Consider the following 23,122-nt stretch of genomic DNA (forward strand, 5'->3'; position numbering starts at 1 on the left):
AAAATTTTATTAGTACGGGTCGGGTTTGGATAATAACATTTCAGATTCGGTTCAAAATTGTATTGCGTCCTAAAACCCATAAAGTAATCATATATTGTACAAATTCGGGTTATATCGGTTCGGTTCGGATATAACCGAAGTAAAAAACAAAAATTTTGAACCAAAACATAAAGAAAAACATCTAAATTAAATAAAAATTAATCTATCACACCTAAAATTGATAAAATAACAATAAAATGTTAAATCAAGCATGAAAACAAACATCATTTGTAAACAATATGTATTGCTTTATAGAGAGTATACTTTTTATTTCAATGAGCAAGAACTTAAATCTTGTTTGGACTAAATGGACCAAAACCTAATCTACCACATCCAAAAAAAATCTAGATGGACCAAGGAGTGTAAAATGACCATTTTACCTCTAATGATAGTTCAGTGTTGACCATTAGATCAGATCCTCTCTCTTATAACCTGAGCCATCCGATCTTCCCTTCTTTTTTTTTTTTTTTTTTTTGTAACAATCCAATCTTTCCTTCAAAATCTCTTCTTTCGTACATTTCTTTCTCTTTCTATCGACTGGGTAACAATCCAATCTTTCCTTCAAAATCTTTTCTTTCGTACAAACTATCGACTGGGTCCCACCAAAAATTTAACCCACCTTCTTCTTCTTCATTTTCCTACAACCACACTCAACTAACACAATTTACTCCCTTCACCAACCAAAGCTCTCTTTTTCAACTCTTCATCCAAAAACTTGTAACTTTGTTTCTTAAGGTTTTTCTACAGCTTACGACACCTTAAAACAGCACATGTGCGTCGTTCTTGGTTCTGAAATCACTAGGTAAGTGTATACTCTCTTCCTCTCTTTCTCTCTCACTCCTCTCTGTCTCTCATATTTTTTTATTGTTTTTTATTTCAGTTTAGTCACATAATATGTATGTTAATGTTATGAGTCATGTTTTAAGGTTTTAAATAATGTTGTTAAAATATGAAGCACAATATGATAGAAACACTCGTGTTTATTTATAGTACAACTGATACAAGTTTTTAAAAAAAGTGAAAGTAGTAATAGTGGTAGAACTAGTATTACTGATATTGCTCATACAAAACGTACAACTAGTACACCTGATAAAACTCTAAATAACATTGAATAAGGATATGGGTAGAGCTTTGTATAACTTATAGTAGTCATGTGCCAAGTGAACGTAGTATAACTGGTTTTACTAGTATAACTTATAACTACGGTTACACGTAAACCAGTCAAATTGGTAATACTATTATAACCAGAATTTTAGCGGCAGCAGAACTCGAATAACTATTTAGCGGTAATGTTGGTTTTTACTCCATTTAAAGAACTATGGATAATAGTGGAGCTGTGGTGATACATTTTGATCATGGTGGAGACCGGCATATTTCTACATTAGTGATAAAAGGAAGATATGAGGAGATTACTTATTCTCACTTGGTTGATAGAATATGCAAGAAAATGAATATCGATGTAGCTGCGACGAAGCTTGAACTGAGTTACTTTCCTCTGGTTGTGGAGAATAAGAGGCCTTGTTATATTTTGGATGATGAAGATGTTTTAGGATATTTAATGGAGGTAGACAAGAAAAACCGGCGTAGTATCTTGCATGTGGAGCTTTCAGTAATCGTCTCAGAAAATCAGAATAACGAGCAATTTTCTATGAATGAGAAAATTCTGAGTGATGCTAGAGCTAATTATGGTATGGTTGGAGTTGAGGAGTTGACAATTGTTCCTCAAAAACAATCAGATGGGTATGAGCATGAGAAAGGCAAGGGAGAGGGTGATGAAATGGATGATAGGGAGGAGGTGGCGGCTGTTACACCAGTTGAAGAAACAGTTGTCAATGTTGAGTGGGAAGATGATATTGATATGCGTTTGAATCAAGAATTTGCTACTAAGAATGAAGTGAGAGATTTAGCGGACAAAGGAGTTCATTAGAATTGTTTTGAGGTTGATATATTTAAGCCGAATCCAGTTCTTTACGTATTGAAATGTCGTGGGGTTGGATGCTGATGGCATGTACGAGCTGCAAAGCTGAAAACTCGGCTTTTTTCACTATTAGAAGGTATAGAAAGATGCATACGTGTTCTCGGGGAGAGGAGAGGAAAGTATAACCAAGAGGGGGAAAAGAGGCACACCAAGCTTGGTCGCATCAGTGGTGCACGCTGATTATCCAGGCCAATTCAAGACTCCAGATCCAAATACTATCATAAATTTGGTGAAGAACAAACTAGGTGTTAAGGTTTCATATTCTACGGCTTTGAGAGGGAAACACCAAGCTGTCAATGATCTGCGTGGCAACCCTGAGGAGTGTTTTGCTAGACTGCCATCTTACTTGTACATGTTAGAAAGGATGAATCCTGATACCATTACATGATTAGTAGTGGATGAGACTAATCAGTTTAAGTATATGTTCTTTGAGCTCGGAGCTTGCATCGAAGGGTTTAAGGCGATGAGAAAAGTGATAATAATGGATGGAACTCCCCTGAATGGTGTGTATAAAGTAGTGCTTCTGATTGCCATTGCTCAGGATCCAGAACATCATCATTATCCCCTCGCTTTTGCGGTAGTAGATGGTGAGAAAAATGCGAGCTGGGAGTGGTTTTTGACTATATTGAAAACTTTGATACCAGATGATCTTCAACTTGTATTTTGTACTGATAGAAACCAAAGCATAATCAAGAAAGTACACGAGGTGTACCCAATGGCGATCCATGGATATTGCAATTATCACTTTTCTAATAATGTCAGCGGAGCATGCAGCAGTGTTAACAAGAAAGGGGTTGCCAAAAAGTTTAGAAAAATTGCTGGCATGTACACAGAGATAGAGTTCAGGAAATGCTACAATGATTTCAGGAGCATGTATCCTCAAGCCGCCGGCTATCTAGATGACAGTGTTCATGAGACCAAATGGGCAAGATGTAAATTTCCGGGAGAAAGGTACAACATAGATACAACCAACACTGTTGAATCTATCAATGATGTTTTAAAGGAACCAAGGAAATATGCGTTGTTGCCAATGATTGATGTGGTGGTGGGGAAGATTGTAGAATGGTTTAACAAATATAGACAATTATCTTTACGTGTACCAGAGAGGCATATACTAGTCCCACACGTGCATGGGATATTGCATCACAATTATCCGAAGGCAAAAAAGCTCGAGGTGAGGGAGCTAAACAGATTTGAACGTCATTACAATGTGATTGGGAAGGATGGTCAAGGTTATTTTGTTGATTTGAGCAACGAAACATGCTACTGTAGGTGTTTTGATATTGACCGGTATCCTTGTGCGCATGCACTTGCTGCCATCATGTCGCGTGGAGAAATGGCTGAACATTATTGTTCTAGGTATTATTGGATGGAGCAGTGGACTTTGGCATATTATAGGACAATATATTCAGTTCCTCATCATTCATCATGGGAAAGTTACAAAATTCCTGAGGAAATCCGATCTCAGGTTGTCTTCCCTCCGTATGTGGAGAAAAAAAAGGAAGACTACAAGTTACTAGATTCCCATCTGCAGGAGAATATCGGAGGAAGAAAAAGAAGAGCTATCCACCATTGGTTGGTGAGAATGGCGGAAGTGACAGCGATGAAAGTGGCAGCGAAGGAAGTGGCAGCGCAAGAAGTGGCGACAAGGGAGGTGACAACTAAGAAAGTGGTAACAAAGAAAATGATGAATGAGTTGTGGAACTTATTTATGTGTTGTGGATCTTATTTATGTAATATGTTGTTTCTGTGTCGTAATACCGGTCGAACTAGTACAACTTATCCAAGTGATACTGGTACAAGTAGTACAACTATGTTATATATATCATGCAGAAAATACTAGTTTAACTAGTACAACTCTTTTGTTTTATAATTTGAAAGATCCCATATGGTAATTAATATGCAAAAGAAAATCAACCGGATAAAGTGATAGATGTTTAGAGTGGTTAATATTGAGTTACAATTAGTTTTAACAAAATTTTTGAATATTTATTACACAATCACATATGTTCTCTTCATCTACCAAATACTTTTAGGATTTGTTAATATGTTTGTCCATGTTATTTTTGAAAACATACATAGAACGTATTTTTGCAATATTTATGCATCCATAATATTTGGGCTCATGTAAGTAAAACTAAACAAGTAGTACAACCGATGAAATTATAATTTTTATCTAGTACAACTAAGGTTTGCATTTTCGGTCCAAAAGTACAACTATGTGCAATCTGGTACAACTGGTTTACTGGTACAACTACATAAAGTGGTACAACTATGTGTTATTTATGTTCAACCACGTTTAAGATGTTTATAACATGTTTACGAAAGCTATTTTATTGTGTCTCATATTTTACACATGTTATTTAAGCTAATTGTTCCATCTTTCTGATAGTTGTACTAGTTGTACCATTCTTAATAACTTAGACTCACTAAAACCAGTAATATTAGTTATAGCCAATACCTGCAAATCTTCTCTATTAAACTAAACACAACTACAAATCCAGTTTTTATAATGCAAAAACCACAAACAAGTTTCCTAACAAGGTTTATATCAGTAGAAGTTTTAAAAAGATCTAGTTTAACAAAAGCCCCAAACAAGTTTCCTAACATAACAAAAGCAACAACTTCAATCACTTCTTAACAAAAGGAGACTTCTGCAAGTGTGAAGGCTTCAACACCCTCTTTGGCCTCGTCATTGCTTCTTTTCTCGCAGCTTCTGCCACAACCTTCTCTGCAGCTGCTTCCATTACTCGAAGTGTATATTCTTCGGCATCATCTACAACAATGTCAGAACACACTAGACCAATTTGCAATGTCAATGCTCCAAATTCACAGTGCAACAAGTTACCAGTTGCCTCTTTTTCTGGCTGCACCTCTAGCTCCTTTTGAGGCTCTTTCCCATCATCCTCAGCATCATCTACAACAATGTCAGAACACATTAGAACCAATTTGCAATGTCAATGCTCCAAATTCACAGCACAACAAGTTACCAGTTGCCTCTTTTTCTGGCTGCACCTCTAGCTCCTTTTCAGGCTCTTTCCCATCGTTCTCATGCTCATTCCCATCATCCTCAGCCTCCTCGTCATGGTCCTTCTCAGTATCATCCTTCTCGTCATTATCCTCGTCCTCGTGCTCATTCCCATCATCCTCAGCCTCCTCGTCCTCATGCTCTTTCTCAGTGTCATCCTTCTCGCCATTATCATCATCATGCTCAGCCTCCTTCCCATCATCCTCATCCTCCTCGTCCTCATTACCTGCAACAAGAACAACACACAACACAAGATTAATATTGTATTTATACCTTTGTCTTTTTGTCCACACACAACACAAGATTAGTATTGTATTTTTACCTCTAAAGGGTTGATGAACCCAGGAAATGTCCATTTCGGGTTTTCAGGCAGTCCTCTTCTAAAATGATCCTTCATATGTTTGATCTCTTTCATGCAGTGATCAAACGTGAAACGTCCCCATGGAAATTTATTACACAGCTCTAGATCATCAACAATTTGCAGAAGAAAAGGATCGATGGGGCCTCCATATTTGGACTTCTCATCTATAACTGTGGCCAAAAAGTACATAATAGCCACCTTCAGCCGGTCATTGGTACGATCTAGCTTCATCTGCGAAAGCTTCTCTTCCACATCCTGAACTGTCACCTTTAGTTCCTCTTCCTCTGGTTTCTTCTTCTTATTCTTCAGCTTCTTCAGCTTCTTCATGAACATTTTCGTAAACTGTTTCTCCGCAAACATCATGCTCAAGCCACTCTGATAATTTTCAGGATACTGGTGGCAGTATAAACCTGAGATGAGACCGTGTTCCCTGATCGAGTACCGAATAGGAACACCATTTACAGAAAACCACGCTTGCCGACTCTTATGCGTAACAATGGTGCGGAGTAGCAACATCCACAATCCCATCATCTTTCTAGTTGAGGTCCAAACCATGTGGAACAAGTGCTTGAACTGTGGGTGTTCGAGAAACCACCTCTTTTATGATTCATCTAAACCCCCCCCCCCCCCCCCCCCAGGATCGTCATGAATTTGTATTGGTGGCATCTTGATTGAAGCTTACAAGACTTCCGATAATCCTTCGGTTTGAAGAAAAACTCATTTGGTCTAAGGGGGTTTACCGCCATATCCTCAGCCTCCTGCAAAAAAACAAAACAAAATTACAGAAATATTAAACCATAGTTGTACAAGTATTATAAGTTACACATCACAATTAATCTAGTTGTACTAGTTATATTAGTTATAAAAAATGTGGTCGTACTAGTTACACTAGTTCCACTGAATTTGTTTACAACATATTATTACCAGTTACATCATTTTCACTCTTTTAGTTGTACTAGTTCTACGATACTGAGTTGTATTAGTTAAACTGGTTATACTTTTGATAGTTGTACCAGTTATATTAGTTATACTTAGCGTGGTTGTACTAGTTATATTAGTTCCACTAAGTTTCTTTTACAACATATTATTACTAGTTAAACTAGTTTCATTCTTTTATTTGTACCATTACACTACTTATATAATTCCACCTATTTGTTAGTTCAACCCAATCATAGACATTTTCAAAACTATTTTAAATTGAAAATTGTTTACCGTTCTTTGCGCAGTATGGTCAATGGCAGCCTCGGGTGTGTGTGAATCTCTATTGTTGGATACAATCTCCTCATCGTGATTGTCTACACGATGTGAAGGACAATTTGTGGAAGATTATGAGATTGAAAGTGAGGTTACTGGAGGTTGCAGTGGATTCTCGGCCTCACTAGGTGCCTGAGTAGGTGATTTTTGTGGCTCACTCGGATGCGCTAGGCCTGTTGTACCCTCGACATCGGCCTGAGAAGGCAATTCCGCTGATGGTGCTGGGGAATGATCGCCTTGATGTTCCTGTTCCGGTGGAGATGCGGTGTTCCGAGCCCGCTTGGTTGGATTCGACAAGGACCCACCGTCGACACCACTGTTTCGCTTCCTCTTCTTCTCAGCGGTCTCAGTTTCAGTATTCTTCTTCGCCGCATCTCTCTTTTTTTCACGGCCTCTCTCCTTCTTTTCACTGATGTTTCTTTTTTCTTTCTCGCGGAGTCCTTCTTCTTCTCCCTCACAGCTTTCTTCTTCTCCGCCGCAGCTTTCTTCTTCTTCGCCATTGACTCGTTCTTCTTCTTCTCCAGCGCATCTTCTTTGTTATTTTTTTCGGCGAGTCGAGTCTTTGGAGACATAGTTTCTCAATGAATGACACGAAATTGGAGAAATAGATGAGATTCAAGATGATTGTTGCCGAGTTCGATTCACCGAAGAGATTTAGATTTCAACGGTTGAATCTTCTGTTGTCTGGGTTTTAGTGAAGCTGGTCGTCACAGTTCTTCTGGGACAATCTTGGGTGTTTGGTAAATCCGACGGTGAGATCTTCTCTTCTTGAGCTGAAATTTGGCGGAGGTATTGTTGACTTGTTTATCTTGGATTTGTACGGTTGGATTAGTCTCTGGATGCCGGAATTCTTGTGAACTGGGGTCATTTGGTTGCTGCCGGTTTTGAAGCTTTGTGTTGCTCTCTTGTTGTTGTTGTTTGTGTTGGAGATAGCTCTTTGTAGCTAGACTCTCTGTTCTGTTCAGGCTGTTGAACAGGGAGGACGCGGTTGTACTCATACCATTTATATAGTGGATTTTTGAGTGGACTACGGTCCTGTGGTTTTTCCTTCTCACATCGAGGAGGTTTTCCACGTAAAAATTGTGTGTCTCATTTACGTTTTTTCTGCATATTACATCCCGCCATCGTCGAAGTATTTTCTTCACAGGTTCACACAAGGTCAGGGGAACACGACCATTAGTATTTCCGCTGCGCCGTGTGACTTTCCCCAACACAGTGGTATCAGAGCTTTTGGTTTTAGAGCTTTGGTTTTTGATAACTTTGGGTTATTATTTGCTTGTGTGAAAGATGGAAAATATGAGCAGGATGATAAGCTTGAATGGTGCTAACTATCATCTATGGAAAGGCAAGATGGAGGATTTGCTCTTTGTTAAGGAATTCCATGTTCCAGTCTTCGAGGAGCAGAAACCTGAGAAGAAGACGGATGAAGAGTGGAAGCTGCTGCATCGCCAAGTGTGTGGGCTGATAACGCAGTGGGTAGATGATAATGTGTTGCATCATATTGAGACTGAGACGGATGCTCGTTCTTTGTGGAAGAAGCTGGAGCAGTTATATGCTAGGACGACCGGAAACAACAAGATGTACATGATCAAGAAGTTGATTGAGCTGAGGTATCAGGAGGGGACTCCGATGACAGATCACTTGAATGCGTTTCAGTGATTTCTCAACAAGTTGTCTGATATGGGCATCAAGTTTGATGATGAGATTCACGGTCTGTGGCTTCTCGGTACTTTACCGGACTCTTGGGAGGTTTTCAGGATGTCTCTTTGTAACTCCGCGTCGGAAGGTGTTATTTCGATGGATTCAGTGAAGAACAGTGTTCTTAATGAGGAAGCAAGAAGGCAGTCGAATGCTAGCAGTTCGCGTTCAGATGTCTTTGTTACTGAGTCAAGGGGGAGAAGTACAAGTAGAGATCCCAAGAGAGACAAGAACAGGAGCAGGAGCAAGTCTAATAGATTTGCTAATATGGAGTGCTACTTCTGTCATAAGAAAGGGCACATGAAGAAGGATTGCTTGAAGTTGAAAAACAAGCAGCAAGGAAATCAAGAAGAAAAGGTGGATCGGGTGACTCTCACCGAAGATCAATTTCTCATTCTTCTTGAGGGTGATGCCATTAATGTCGCATGCCAGGACACCAGTTGGGTGATTGACAGTGGAGCTACTACTCATGCTACATCACAGCGGGATTTGTTTTCTACCTATACTACGGGTAATTATGTTTCTGTGAAGATGGGGAATGATGCGATGGCTCAGGTTGCTGGCATTGGTGATGTTTGCTTGGAGACTAGTCTTGGTACTAGGCTGGTGCTAAGGATGTTAAGCATGTTCCTGTTATTAGGATGAATCTGATATCGACGGGAAGACTTGATGATGAGGGTTATTTCAGTTTGCACGGTGGTGGTAAATGGAAGCTCTCTCGCGGTTCCTTGATTGTGGCTCGAGGTGAGAAGTCTTCATCCTTCTATTGGATGCAGGCTAAGGTCTCCATAGATATTGTTAATGCGGTGGAGAATGATAATGCCATGGAGTTATGGCATAAGAGACTCGGTCACATGAGTGAGAAGGGAATGGCTGTGTTGTCTAAGAATGAGGTGATTCCAGGAATCTCTGGTCTGCACCTACAGAAGTGTTCGCATTGCTTTGCGGGAAAACAACACAGGGTATCTTTCAAGTCTTCCGCACCTTCTAGGAAACCCGAGGTACTGGATTTGGTACACTCAGATGTGTGTGGTCCAATGAAGACAAGATCTCTTGGCGGCGCATCATATTTTGTAACTTTCATTGATGATCATTCAAGGAAGTCGTGAGTATTTCCTATGAGGACGAAGGATCAGGTGCTGGGATATTTCAAGCATTTTGTGGCATTGGTTGAGAGACAAACGGGGAAGAAGCTAAAGTGTATCCGCAGTGATAATGGTGAAGAGTATCTTGGACCATTTGATGCTTATTGCAAAGAGCATGGAATAAGGCATCAGTTCACGCCACCTCATACTCCACAGTTGAATGGGTTGGCTGAAAGGATGAATCGGACGATTGTCGAGAGGATGAGATGTTTGATCTCACAGTCAGGCTTATCGATGACTTTCTGGGCAGAAGCTTTGAACACGATGGTTCATGTGCTGAATTTGTCACCAAGTGCTCCATTGGATGGTGATGTTCCAGAGAGGGTTTGGACTGGTAAGGATGTTTCTTACAGTCACTTGAGGGTCTTTGGGTGTAAGGCATTTGTTCATATTCCCAAGATTGATAGATCAAAGCTTGAGATGAAATCGCGGCAGTGTGTGTTCATCGGTTATGGTCACGATGAGTTCGGGTACAGATTTTATGATCCCGTTGAGAGGAAGCTCGTAAGGAGCAGAGATGTTGTGTTTATGGAAGATCAAACAATTAAGGACATTGACAAGTCCAAAAAGCCAACTCAGATTTTTGAGGGTTTGATCGATACAGAGGCTACTCCTTCTACATCGGTTCACGGTGAGGTTGAGGTTCAGGATAATACACCCAGTGCAGATGCTCCCGCACATGAAGATGGTAGTGGTGATCATGGTGACGATCATGGTGAGACACCAGCTGCTGAGAACCAACCTACTATTGTTAGAAGATCCAAGAGAGGTCTTAAACCGTCGACAAGGTATGATCCTAGTGAGTATGTATTACTTACTGATGGGGGAGAGCCTGAAAGCTATGATGAAGCTTTGGAGGATGAACACAAGGATAAGTGGTTTGGAGCCATGGATGAGGAGATGGATTCTTTTGAGGAGAACCATACTTTTGAGTTGGTGGAATTGCCTAAGGGCAAGAAGGCTTTGCTTGATAAGTGGGTGTACAGAATTAAGCATGAGGATGAAAATTTGCCACCTCGACACAAGGCTAGATTGGCTGTGAAAGGCTACAGCCAAAAGAAGGGAATTGATTATGATGAAATCTTTTCTCCTGTTGTGAAGATGTCATCCATTCGGGTTGTACTTGGATTGGCAGCGAGCCTTGATCTAGAGGTTGAGCAAATGGACGTGAAGACTGCTTTCCTTCATGGTAATTTGGAGGAAGAGATCTACATGGAACAACCGGAAGGCTATGTGCAAAAGGGCAAAGAAAATTTGGTTTGCTCCTTGAAGAAAAGCCTTTATGGATTGAAGCAAGCACCAAGGCAGTGGTACATGAAGTTCAAGTCTGTTATGGGGGAGCATGGTTATGCAGAGACTGATTCAGACCATTGTGTATTTGTGAAGGTGTTCGGTGAGGATGATTTTATCATCTTGTTGCTGTATGTCGATGATATGTTGATTGTGGGCAGGAACATGGACAGAATTAAGGAGTTGAAAGAGCAGCTCAGTGAGTCCTTTGCCATGAAAGATATGGGTCCAGCGAAACAGATTCTTGGTATGAGAATTATTCGGGATAGAGGTGAGAAGCTGATTCACTTATCTCAGGAGAAGTACATTGAAAAAGTACTTAAGCGGTTTCACATGGACAAGTCTAAAGTGTTGAGTACTCCTCTTGCTCCACACTTAAGACTGAGCAGTCAACAAAGTCCGAAGATATATGCGGAGAAGGAAGATATGGCGAAGGTTCCGTATGCTTCTGCAGTGGGTAGTTTGATGTATGCCATGGTCTGTACAAGACCTGATTTAGCCTACGCCGTTGGAGTTGTCAGCAGGTTTCTCTCCAATCCGGGAAGAGAACATTGGAATGCTGTGAAGTGGATTTTGAGATATCTCAGAGGGACTTCTAATTTGAAGATTACATTTGGAGGTAAGAAGTCATTGCTTATCAGTTACACTGATTCTGTCATGTCGGGAGATGATGATTCTAGCAAATCTACTTCGGGTTACTTGGTAACATTTGCGGGTGGAGCTGTGGCATGGCAGTCAAGGTTGCAAAAGTGTGTTGCACTATCTACCACTGAGGCAGAGTTCATTGCTGCAGTTGAAGCTTGTAAAGAACTGTTGTGGATGAAGAACTTCTGTGAAGAGATCGGTTTCAAGCAAGAAAAGTATGTGTTGCTTTGTGATAGTCAAAGCGCTATTTGTCTCGGGAAGAATTCTACATTTCATTCGAAGTCAAAACACATTCAGAGGAGGTATCATTGGATACGTGATGTGGTTGCTTCTAAGGAAGTGGATCTTGCAAAAGTTCATACGGATGATAATGGAGCTGATATGATGACGAAGTCATTACCGAGGGGAAAGCTTGAAGTATGCCGAGAGATAGCCGGAATGGCTGTTTCTTCCATCTAGTCGGAGGGGGAGTTTGTTGGGTCCCTCCTAGATGGAGAGAACCAAGTGGGCATGAGACATAATAATAATTCTCATGACCCTTTGCACTGTAGACTCACAATAATAGAGTTTAGAGAGAGAGACAAAAGAGAGAAAGAAGAGAGAAAGAGGAGAAAACTCGTCAGGCTATTTCAATACTGGTTTTGGAGGATCAAACGGAACTTGATCGGGCTGATATTTTGTGGGAAGCTTCTTCAGTCAGTGGGTTAGAGATTAACCGAAGGGATTTAGATTTCAACGGTTGGATCTTCTGTTGTATGGGTTTTAGTGAAGCTGGTCGTCACAGTTCTTCAGCAGGACAGTCTTGGGTGTTTGGTAAATCCGACGGTGAGATCTTCTCTTCTTGAGCTAAAATTTGGCGGAGATATTGTTGACTTATTTATCTTGGATTTGTACGGTTGGATTAGTCTCTGGATGCCGGAATTCTTGTGAACTGAGGTCGTTTGGTTGCTGACGGTTTTGAAGCTTTGTGTTGCTCTCTTGTTGTTGTTGTTTATGTTGGAGATAGCTCTTTGTAGCTAGACTTTCTGTTCTGTTCAGGCTGTTGAACAGGGAGGACGTGGTTGTACTCATACCATTTATATAGTGGATTTTTGAGTGGACTACGGTCCTGTGGTTTTTCCTTCTCACATCGAGGAGGTTTTCCACTTAAAAATTGTGTGTCTCATTTACGTTTTTCTGCATATTACATCCCACCATCGTCGAAGTATTTTCTTCACAGGTTCACACAAGGTCAGGGGAACACGACCATTAGTATTTCCGCTGCGCCGTGTGACTTTCCCCAACAACTGGGTTAACATTTGATTATGTCTTGCTCTGTTCTTCATACTTTGTTCCGTGTTCTGTCTTCTGAAGTTCAGGTTTGTCCATAACTTTGTTCTAGTTCACTTACTTGAGAAGTAAGGTCATTTTTGGTGAGTGTGTGTGGTCCTCTGTAAGGCCGAGGAAGACATCTTAAGGTCGAGAGTTTCTCCACAGCTGTTCATGCTGTGGAAGCTACGGCGGCTTGCAACTGCCGATGGCTAGTAAAGTAGTGTGATGGGTTAAGTAGACTTTGATAATGAAAGAAGTCTTCAAATTGGAAGTTAAAGAACCGTCGTAGACCTAAGCAACACATGTGTTTTGCATAAGAGGTCATCTCCATATGCACGGAGAGATCCTTGTTTTTGCTTCTTCCTTTTTTTTCAAAAATCGTACTAGCCATAACAAAACAAAGAAAGAAGATGATTTGTATGTCTTTTCCAAGAAAAGAAATTGAAGTAGAAAGATAATTAAGCACGAATCTCCAGTTTTGGATATTGGCTCTAATATTATGATCGATTAATGAGAGTTTAGGAATTAAAAGAAGTATTATTAGCTTTCATGCGGAATATTATTACAATGAATTAGTTTATATACATAGTCTAATTCTTTTAACTTAATATGAAAATAATACATTGTAAATTTTATATTCAAAGATATTGATGTATATCATATGTATTTTAAAAATTTAGGATGATATTTTTATTTTTGACCATTTGATTTAGGTTGATCTCATAGATTTATCAATATGAAAACCAAAAACAATTAGCAGTTTTAGATTTGAAATATGTAACTGTTGTATTTTTAAAAAAAAATTGAAATTGGGGTTTCTTCGATAAGGAAAATAGAGGAATCATATCAAACCTACAAAACTCAGATTTATCTGTTTGTGTGGCTAGACGATATGGATTTCTAATTTTCATTGCGAGCAACCCAGCATGTCTAGCGTGGTGGAATAACCATATTTGGTTGGGCCTCAGTTCGCCGGATATCTAAAAAAGAGGAATCATCATTTGTAAGTAGTGATGATGAAAATTTTTTTGAAACTCCGTAAGAATAAATGAGTATGCATGGATGTGTTAGAGTCCTAGACTCCTAGTTTTTCACTGGTTTTTGGCGTTCGACTTCGTCGGCTCCGGAAGAAGATTTTACAATTCTTCTAGGTTTGAAACTCAGGTTAATTTATTTTATATGTCATGCTTATTTATTATGGAAGGTCTCTTGTTGGATTTTTTACAAAGATTCACATGGATCTATGGTATCTTATTTCATGTGAGGATTCTTCTTCTCTTCGTTTTTTTGTTATAACACGGAGTATTCGACGGGTTGAAATCCAACCGACTAATTTCATAGGGGTATGTTCACGGGCAACAGACAAACCCGGTTGTTCATAATGATAATTATATACTTTTGGATATTAACTCTAATATTATGATTGATTAATGAGATTTTAGGAATCAAAAGAAGTATTATTAGCTTTCATGAGGAATATTATTACAATGAATTAGTTTGTATACATAGTCTAATCTAGTCCGGTTCTTTTAACTTAATATGAAAATAATACATTGTAAATTTTATATTCAAAGATATTGATGTATATCATATGTATTTTAAAAATTCCTGATGATATTTTTTTTTATTTTTGACCATTTGATTTAGGTTGATCTTATTGATTTACCAATATGAAAATCAAAAAAATATAGTAACACATCGAAAATCCGGTTGAACCCGTTTTAAATTCAGATTTGTTCTAATTTGGGTTTCGGTTATTCAAATACTTGTTTTGAGTCAAAAGTACACAATTTAGTTCACAAATTTGAAAATTTTAAATAAATTTCACTAACAATCGTTTGGTGGCATGAACAAAATGATTGTTAAGTGAAAAAAATTATAATTTCACTTTAGAACACAAATCCATTCGGATATTATGTTGGATTCAGTTTGGTTTGAGTTTGAATTTTCCTCTTATAAAACTTAAAGTTTCACTTTTCTTTGGATCGAATTTTCAGGTTCGGGTTTTCATCACCCCTATATAATGTTATCATATAACAATATTAATTATTTATTTTTATGCCCTGACTCAAAATATTTCCAGTGGCTTTGATTTGGTTATGGGATAAAAGCCGAACCAGAAAACGACAATATAGACAAAACTCATTCGAGTTATTTGACAGAACAGCAACCGATCCAAACCGCTTACTTTGGGTCGGGCCACGGTTTTTGTTCGTGCCTAGTGGTGGGTCAGATAAAGTTGCAGAAAATTCAGAATATTTAGGTAGGGCGGAAATTGTATGGGAAACGTGCTTGTTGTTAATAGATGCCGACGAACGCACTTTGTCTTCTTACTGCGATCGATGTGTTATTGACTTATTTTTTTGGTTAAAATGTATTCTATTGAAATTTCAGGAACTTATCGAAGATTATACAGCTAGGACTTTAATGGGCATGGAGTTAAAGAGTTTGAAAAGGTCGTTAAAAATACAGTTGCTAGCTCTTTATTAAAAATTTGGTGACTATTCTAGGTATTTGACACATTACGCTCCTTCCGTTCCTAAAAGATATAATTTTTAGTGTTTTCACAAATATTAAGAAAACACATTAAACTACCATAATAAATGTATCATTTTCTGTAATTTTCAATTTTTAATAACTTTTAACCAATAGTAATTCAATAAAGGTAATTAATTTTCTTGAAGTTTACAATTTTTTCTTACAAAACACAAAAAATACATCTTCCTGAAACAATTTTTTTTTTAAAAAAGTCTATTATTAAAGAACGGAGGGAGTATCTTTTATTTAGGCATGGGCGTTCGGGTATCCGTTGGCACTCGGATCGAGTTTTTCGGGTTTTCGGGTTTACGCTCCTAGGTCCCATACTAAAATTTTATTAGTACGGGTCGGGTTTGGATAATAACATTTCAGATTCGGTTCAAAATTGTATTGCGTCCTAAAACCCATAAAGTAATCATATATTGTACAAATTCGGGTTATATCGGTTCGGTTCGGATATAACCGAAGTAAAAAACAAAAATTTTGAACCAAAACATAAAGAAAAGCATCTAAATTAAATAAAAATTAATCTATCACACCTAAAATTGATAAAATAACAATAAAATGTTAAATCAAGCATGAAAACAAACATCATTTGTAAACAATATGTATTGCTTTATAGAGAGTATACTTTTTATTTCAATGAGCAAGAACTTAAATCTTGTTTGGACTAAATGGACCAAAACCTAATCTACCACATCCAAAAAAAATCTAGATGGACCAAGGAGTGTAAAATGACCATTTTACCTCTAATGATAGTTCAGTGTTGACCATTAGATCAGATCCTCTCTCTTATAACCTGAGCCATCCGATCTTCCCTTCTTTTTTTTTTTTTTTTTTTTGTAACAATCCAATCTTTCCTTCAAAATCTCTTCTTTCGTACATTTCTTTCCCTTTCTATCGACTGGGTCCCACCAAAAATTTAACCCACCTTCTTCTTCTTCATTTTCCTACAACCACACTCAACTAACACAAAAATTTACTCCCTTCACCAACCAAAGCTCTCTTTTTCAACTCTTCATCCAAAAACTTGTAACTTTGTTTCTTAAGGTTTTTCTACAGCTTACGACACCTTAAAACAGCACATGTGCGTCGTTCTTGGTTCTGAAATCACTAGGTAAGTGTATACTCTCTTCCTCTCTTTCTCTCTCACTCCTCTCTGTCTCTCATATTTTTTTATTGTTTTTTATTTCAGTTTAGTCACATAATATGTATGTTAATGTTATGAGTCATGTTTTAAGGTTTTAAATAATGTTGTTAAAATATGAAGCACAATATTATAGAAACACTCGTGTTTATTTATAGTACAACTGATACAATTTTTTAAAAAAAGTGAAAGTAGTAATAGTGGTAGAACTAGTATTACTGATATTGCTCATACAAAACGTACAACTAGTACACCTGATAAAACTCTAAATAACATTGAATAAGGATATGGGTAGAGCTTTGTATAACTTATAGTAGTCATGTGCCAAGTGAACGTAGTAAAACTGGTTTTACTAGTATAACTTATAACTACGGTTACACGTAAACCAGTCAAATTGGTAATACTATTATAACCAGAATTTTAGCGGCAGCAGAACTCGAATAACTATTTAGCGGTAATGTTGGTTTTTACTCCATTTAAAGAACTATGGATAATAGTGGAGCTGTGGTGATACATTTTGATCATGGTGGAGACCGGCATATTTCTACATTAGTGATAAAAGGAAGATATGAGGAGATTACTTATTCTCACTTGGTTGATAGAATATGCAAGAAAATGAATATCGATGTAGCTGCGACGAAGCTTGAACTGAGTTACTTTCCTCTGGTTGTGGAGAATAAGAGGCCTTGTTATATTTTGGATGATGAAGATGTTTTAGGATATTTAATTGAGGTAGACAAGAAAAACCGGCGTAGTATCTTGCATGTGGAGCTTTCAGTAATCGTCTCAGAAAATCAGAATAACGAGCAATTTTCTATGAATGAGAAAATTCTGAGTGATGCTAGAGCTAATTATGGTATGTTGGAGTTGAGGAGTTGACAATTGTTCCTCAAAAACAATCAGATGGGTATGAGCATGAGAAAGGCAAGGGAGAGGGTGATGAAATGGATGATAGGGAGGAGGTGGCGGCTGTTACACCAGTTGAAGAAACAGTTGTCAATGTTGAGTGGGAAGATGATATTGATATGCGTTTGAATCAAGAATTTGCTACTAAGAATGAAGTGAGAGATTTAGCGGACAAAGGAGTTCATTAGAATTGTTCTGAGGTTGATATATTTAAGCCGAATCCAGTTCTTTACGTATTGAAATGTCGTGGGGTTGGATGCTGATGGCATGTACGAGCTGCAAAGCTGAAAACTCGGCTTTTTTCACTATTAGAAGGTATAGAAAGATGCATACGTGTTCTCGGGGAGAGGAGAGGAAAGTATAACCAAGAGGGGGAAAAGAGGCACACCAAGCTTGGTCGCATCAGTGGTGCACGCTGATTATCCAGGCCAATTAAAGACTCCAGATCCAAATACTATCATAAATTTGGTGAAGAACAAACTAGGTGTTAAGGTTTCATATTCTACGGCTTTGAGAGGGAAACACCAAGCTGTCAATGATCTGCGTGGCAACCCTGAGGAGTGTTTTGCTAGACTGCCATCTTACTTGTACATGTTAGAAAGGATGAATCCTGATACCATTACATGATTAGTAGTGGATGAGACTAATCAGTTTAAGTATATGTTCTTTGCGCTCGGAGCTTGCATCGAAGGGTTTAAGGCGATGAGAAAAGTGATAATAATGGATGGAACTCCCCTGAATGGTGTGTATAAAGGAGTGCTTCTGATTGCCATTGCTCAGGATCCAGACCATCATCATTATCCCCTCGCTTTTGCGGTAGTAGATGGTGAGAAAAATGCGAGTTGGGAGTGGTTTTTGACTATATTGAAAACTTTGATACCAGATGATCTTCAACTTGTATTTTGTACTGATAGAAACCAAAGCATAATCAAGAAAGTACACGAGGTGTACCCAATGGCGATCCATGGATATTGCAATTATCACTTTTCTAATAATGTCAGCGGAGCATGCAGCAGTGTTAACAAGAAAGGGGTTGCCAAAAAGTTTAGAAAAATTGCTGGCATGTACACAGAGATAGAGTTCAGGAAATGCTACAATGATTTCAGGAGCATGTATCCTCAAGCCGCCGGCTATCTAGATGACAGTGTTCATGAGACCAAATGGGCAAGATGTAAATTTCCGGGAGAAAGGTACAACATAGATACAACCAACACTGTTGAATCTATCAATGATGTTTTAAAGGAACCAAGGAAATATGCGTTGTTGCCAATGATTGATGTGGTGGTGGGGAAGATTGTAGAATGGTTTAACAAATATAGACAATTATCTTTACGTGTACCAGAGAGGCATATACTAGTCCCACACGTGCATGGGATATTGCATCACAATTATTCGAAGGCAAAAAAGCTCGAGGTGAGGGAGCTAAACAGATTTGAACGTCATTACAATGTGATTGGGAAGGATGGTCAAGGTTATTTTGTTGATTTGAGCAACGAAACATGCTACTGTAGGTGTTTTGATATTGACTGGTATCCTTGTGCGCATGCACTTGCTGCCATCATGTCGCGTGGAGAAATGGCTGAACATTATTGTTCTAGGTATTATTGGATGGAGCAGTGGACTTTAGCATATTATAGGACAATATATTCAGTTCCTCATCATTCATCATGGGAAAGTTACAGAATTCCTGAGGAAATCCGATCTCAGGTTGTCTTCCCTCCGTATGTGGAGAAAAAAAAGGAAGACTACAAGTTACTAGATTCCCATCTGCAGGAGAATATCGGAGGAAGAAAAAGAAGAGCTATCCACCATTGGTTGGTGAGAATGGCGGAAGTGACAGCGATGAAAGTGGCAGCGAAGGAAGTGGCAGCGCAAGAAGTGGCGACAAGGGAGGTGACAACTAAGAAAGTGGTAACAAAGAAAATGATGAATGAGTTGTGGAACTTATTTATGTGTTGTGGATCTTATTTATGTAATATGTTGTTTCTGTGTCGTAATACCGGTCGAACTAGTACAACTTATCCAAGTGATACTGGTACAAGTAGTACAACTATGTTATATATATCATGCAGAAAATACTAGTTTAACTAGTACAACTCTTTTGTTTTATAATTTGAAAGATCCCATATGGTAATTAATATGCAAAAGAAAATCAACCGGATAAAAGGATAGATGTTTAGAGTGGTTAATATTGAGTTACAATTAGTTTTAACAAAAATTTTGAATATTTATTACACAATCACATATGTTCCCTTCATCTACCAAATACTTTTAGGATTTGTTAATATGTTTGTCCATGTTATTTTTGAAAACATACATAGAACGTATTTTTGCAATATTTATGCATCCATAATATTTGGGCTCATGTAAGTAAAACTAAACAAGTAGTACAACCGATGAAATTATAATTTTTATCTAGTACAACTAAGGTTTGCATTTTCGGTCCAAAAGTACAACTATGTGCAATCTGGTACAACTGGTTTACTGGTACAACTACATAAAGTGGTACAACTATGTGTTATTTATGTTCAACCACGTTTAAGATGTTTATAACATGTTTACGAAAGCTATTTTATTGTGTCTCATATTTTACACATGTTATTTAAGCTAATTGTTCCATCTTTCTGATAGTTGTACTAGTTGTACCATTCTTAATAACTTAGACTCACTAAAACCAGTAATATTAGTTATAGCCAATACCTGCAAATCTTCTCTATTAAACTAAACACAACTACAAATCCAGTTTTTATAATGCAAAAACCACAAACAAGTTTCCTAACAAGGTTTACATCAGTAGAAGTTTTAAAAAGATCTAGTTTAACAAAAGCCACAAACAAGTTTCCTAACATAACAAAAGCAACAACTTCAATCACTTCTTAACAAAAGGAGACTTCTGCAAGTGTGAAGGCTTCAACACCCTCTTTGGCCTCGTCATTGCTTCTTTTCTCGCAGCTTCTGCCACAACCTTCTCTGCAGCTGCTTCCATTACTCGAAGTGTATATTCTTCGGCATCATCTACAACAATGTCAGAACACACTAGACCAATTTGCAATGTCAATGCTCCAAATTCACAGTGCAACAAGTTACCAGTTGCCTCTTTTTCTGGCTGCACCTCTAGCTCCTTTTGAGGCTCTTTCCCATCATCCTCAGCATCATCTACAACAATGTCAGAACACATTAGAACCAATTTGCAATGTCAATGCTCCAAATTCACAGCACAACAAGTTACCAGTTGCCTCTTTTTCTGGCTGCACCTCTAGCTCCTTTTCAGGCTCTTTCCCTTCGTTCTCATGCTCATTCCCATCATCCTCAGCCTCCTCGTCATGGTCCTTCTCAGTATCATCCTTCTCGTCATTATCCTCGTCCTCGTGCTCATTCCCATCATCCTCAGCCTCCTCGTCCTCATGCTCTTTCTCAGTGTCATCCTTCTCGCCATTATCATCATCATGCTCAGCCTCCTTCCCATCATCCTCATCCTCCTCGTCCTCATTACCTGCAACAAGAACAACACACAACACAAGATTAATATTGTATTTATACCTTTATCTTTTTGTCCACACACAACACAAGATTAATATTGTATTTTTACTTCTAAAGGGTTGATGAACCCAGGAAATGTCCATTTCGGGTTTTCAGGCAGTCCTCTTCTAAAATGATCCTTCATATGTTTGATCTCTTTCATGCAGTGATCAAACGTGAAACGTCCCCATGGAAATTTATTACACAGCTCTAGATCATCAACAATTTGCAGAAGAAAAGGATCGATGGGGCCTCCATATTTGGACTTCTCATCTATAACTGTGGCCAAAAAGTACATAATAGCCACCTTCAGCCGGTCATTGGTACGATCTAGCTTCATCTGCGAAAGCTTCTCTTCCACATCCTGAACTGTCACCTTTAGTTCCTCTTCCTCTGGTTTCTTCTTCTTATTCTTCAGCTTCTTCAGCTTCTTCATGAACATTTTCGTAAACTGTTTCTCCGCCAACATCATGCTCAAGCCACTCTGATAATTTTCGGGATACTGGTGGCAGTATAAACCTGAGATGAGACCGTGTTCCCTGATCGAGTACCGAATAGGAACACCATTTACAGAAAACCACGCTTGCCGACTCTTATGCGTAACAATGGTGCGGAGTAGCAACATCCACAATCCCATCATCTTTCTAGTTGAGGTCCAAACCATGTGGAACAAGTGCTTGAACTGTGGGTGTTCGAGAAACCACCTCTTTTATGATTCATCTAACCCCCCCCCCCCCCCCCCCAGGATCGTCATGAATTTTTATTGGTGGCATCTTGATTGAAGCTTACAAGACTTCCGATAATCCTGCGGTTTGAAGAAAAACTCATTTGGTCTAAGGGGGTTTACCGCCATATCCTCAGCCTCCTGCAAAAAAACAAAACAAAATTACAGAAATATTAAACCATAGTTGTACAAGTATTATAAGTTACACATCACAATTAATCTAGTTGTACTAGTTATATTAGTTATAAAAAATGTGGTCGTACTAGTTACACTAGTTCCACTGAATTTGTTTACAACATATTATTACCAGTTACATCATTTTCACTCTTTTAGTTGTACTAGTTCTACGATACTGAGTTGTATTAGTTAAACTGGTTATACTTTTGATAGTTGTACCAGTTATATTAGTTATACTTAGCGTGGTTGTACTAGTTATATTAGTTCCACTAAGTTTCTTTTACAACATATTATTACTAGTTAAACTAGTTTCATTCTTTTATTTGTACCATTACACTACTTATATAATTCCACCTATTTGTTAGTTCAACCCAATCATAGACATTTTCAAAACTATTTTAAATTGAAAATTGTTTACCGTTCTTTGCGCAGTATGGTCAATGGCAGCCTCAGGTGTGTGTGAATCTCTATTGTTGGATACAATCTCCTCATCGTGATTGTCTACACGATGTGAAGGACAATTTGTGGAAGATTATGATATTGAAAGTGAGGTTACTGGAGGTTGCAGTGGATTCTCGGCCTCACTAGGTGCCTGAGTAGGTGATTTTTGTGGCTCACTCGGATGCGCTAGGCCTGTTGTACCCTCGACATCGGCCTGAGAAGGCAATTCCGCTGATGGTGCTGGGGAATGATCGCCTTGATGTTCCTGTTCCGGTGGAGATGCGGTGTTCCGAGCCCGCTTGGTTGGATTCGACAAGGACCCACCGTCGACACCACTGTTTCGCTTCCTCTTCTTCTCAGCGGTCTCAGTTTCAGTATTCTTCTTCGCCGCATCTCTCTTTTTTTCACGGCCTCTCTCCTTCTTTTCACTGATGTTTCTTTTTTCTTTCTCGCGGAGTCCTTCTTCTTCTCCCTCACAGCTTTCTTCTTCTCCGCCGCAGCTTTCTTCTTCTTCGCCATTGACTCGTTCTTCTTCTTCTCCAGCGCATCTTCTTTGTTATTTTTTTCGGCGAGTCGAGTCTTTGGAGACATAGTTTCTCAATGAATGACACGAATTGGAGAAATAGATGAGATTCAAGATGATTGTTGCCGAGTTCGATTAGTAATGGGAGATAGAGGGAGATCGTGATTTACTCTGTAGGTTTCATTGGTTTTGTCGAAGACAAAGAATTTAGGGATTTAGGATTATTAAAACACGGGTCGGTCGGGTTAATTGTAAGTGGGTGGGTGACTGGTTGGATATGTAAATATATTAAAGTTTTAGGTTTTGTGGTATTTTCTATTTAATCTTGATTTTTTTTTAATTCATTAAAAAAATAAAAAAAGAAGGGGTATACTCTAGATTTTTTTTTGCCCTCCTGG

The 23,122-nt window shown here is 38.5% G+C and overlaps 2 protein-coding genes across 4 annotated transcripts; one reads left to right on the top strand and one right to left on the bottom strand.

Moving 5' to 3' along the window:
• The first annotated feature begins 2,438 nt into the window (after positions 1 to 2,438).
• Positions 2,439 to 4,418, top strand: LOC125583210. The gene is made up of 2 exons (XM_048749844.1): positions 2,439 to 3,689; positions 4,410 to 4,418. The coding sequence occupies exons 1-2, from the start codon at positions 2,439 to 2,441 to the stop codon at positions 4,416 to 4,418; spliced, it is 1,260 nt and encodes a 419-aa protein (XP_048605801.1).
• On the bottom strand, positions 3,956 to 23,086 carry LOC106383505 (nucleolin-like). Of its 3 annotated transcripts, XM_048751536.1 has the most exons (6): positions 22,179 to 23,086; positions 20,930 to 21,724; positions 20,570 to 20,833; positions 20,428 to 20,496; positions 4,866 to 4,934; positions 3,956 to 4,793 (listed from the first exon to the last, which is right to left on the bottom strand). In XM_048751536.1, exons 2-6 carry the CDS (start codon positions 20,961 to 20,963, stop codon positions 4,648 to 4,650), a joined length of 582 nt encoding a protein of 193 aa, XP_048607493.1. In that variant the 5' UTR covers positions 20,964 to 21,724; positions 22,179 to 23,086; the 3' UTR covers positions 3,956 to 4,647. The 3 variants fall into 3 exon arrangements, with proteins under 3 accessions (XP_048607493.1, XP_048607492.1, XP_048607494.1); XM_048751535.1 differs by having other exon boundaries at positions 3,958 to 4,934; positions 22,179 to 23,085; XM_048751537.1 differs by lacking the exons at positions 3,956 to 4,793; positions 4,866 to 4,934 and adding an exon at positions 20,038 to 20,355 and having other exon boundaries at positions 22,179 to 23,085.
• Positions 23,087 to 23,122: the final 36 nt, after the last annotated feature.

This window comes from Brassica napus, chromosome C3 (assembly GCF_020379485.1).
Source record: "Brassica napus cultivar Da-Ae chromosome C3, Da-Ae, whole genome shotgun sequence".
Classification (NCBI taxonomy): domain Eukaryota; kingdom Viridiplantae; phylum Streptophyta; class Magnoliopsida; order Brassicales; family Brassicaceae; genus Brassica; species Brassica napus.

Bases quoted from the DNA above. Each gene is read 5' to 3' on its own strand.
- LOC106383505 (XM_048751535.1), bottom strand. From the start codon at position 20,963: ATGGACATTTCCTGGGTTCATCAACCCTTTAGAA. The intron at 20,834-20,929 runs GTAAAAATACAA...TTCTTGTTGCAG, and splicing joins GGTTCATCAACCCTTTAGAA to GTAATGAGGACGAGGAGGAT. The intron at 20,497-20,569 runs GTAACTTGTTGT...ACATTGTTGTAG, and splicing joins GCCAGAAAAAGAGGCAACTG to ATGATGCTGAGGATGATGGG.
- LOC125583210 (XM_048749844.1), top strand. From the start codon at position 2,439: ATGTTCTTTGAGCTCGGAGCTTGCATCGAAGGGTTTAAGGCGATGAGA.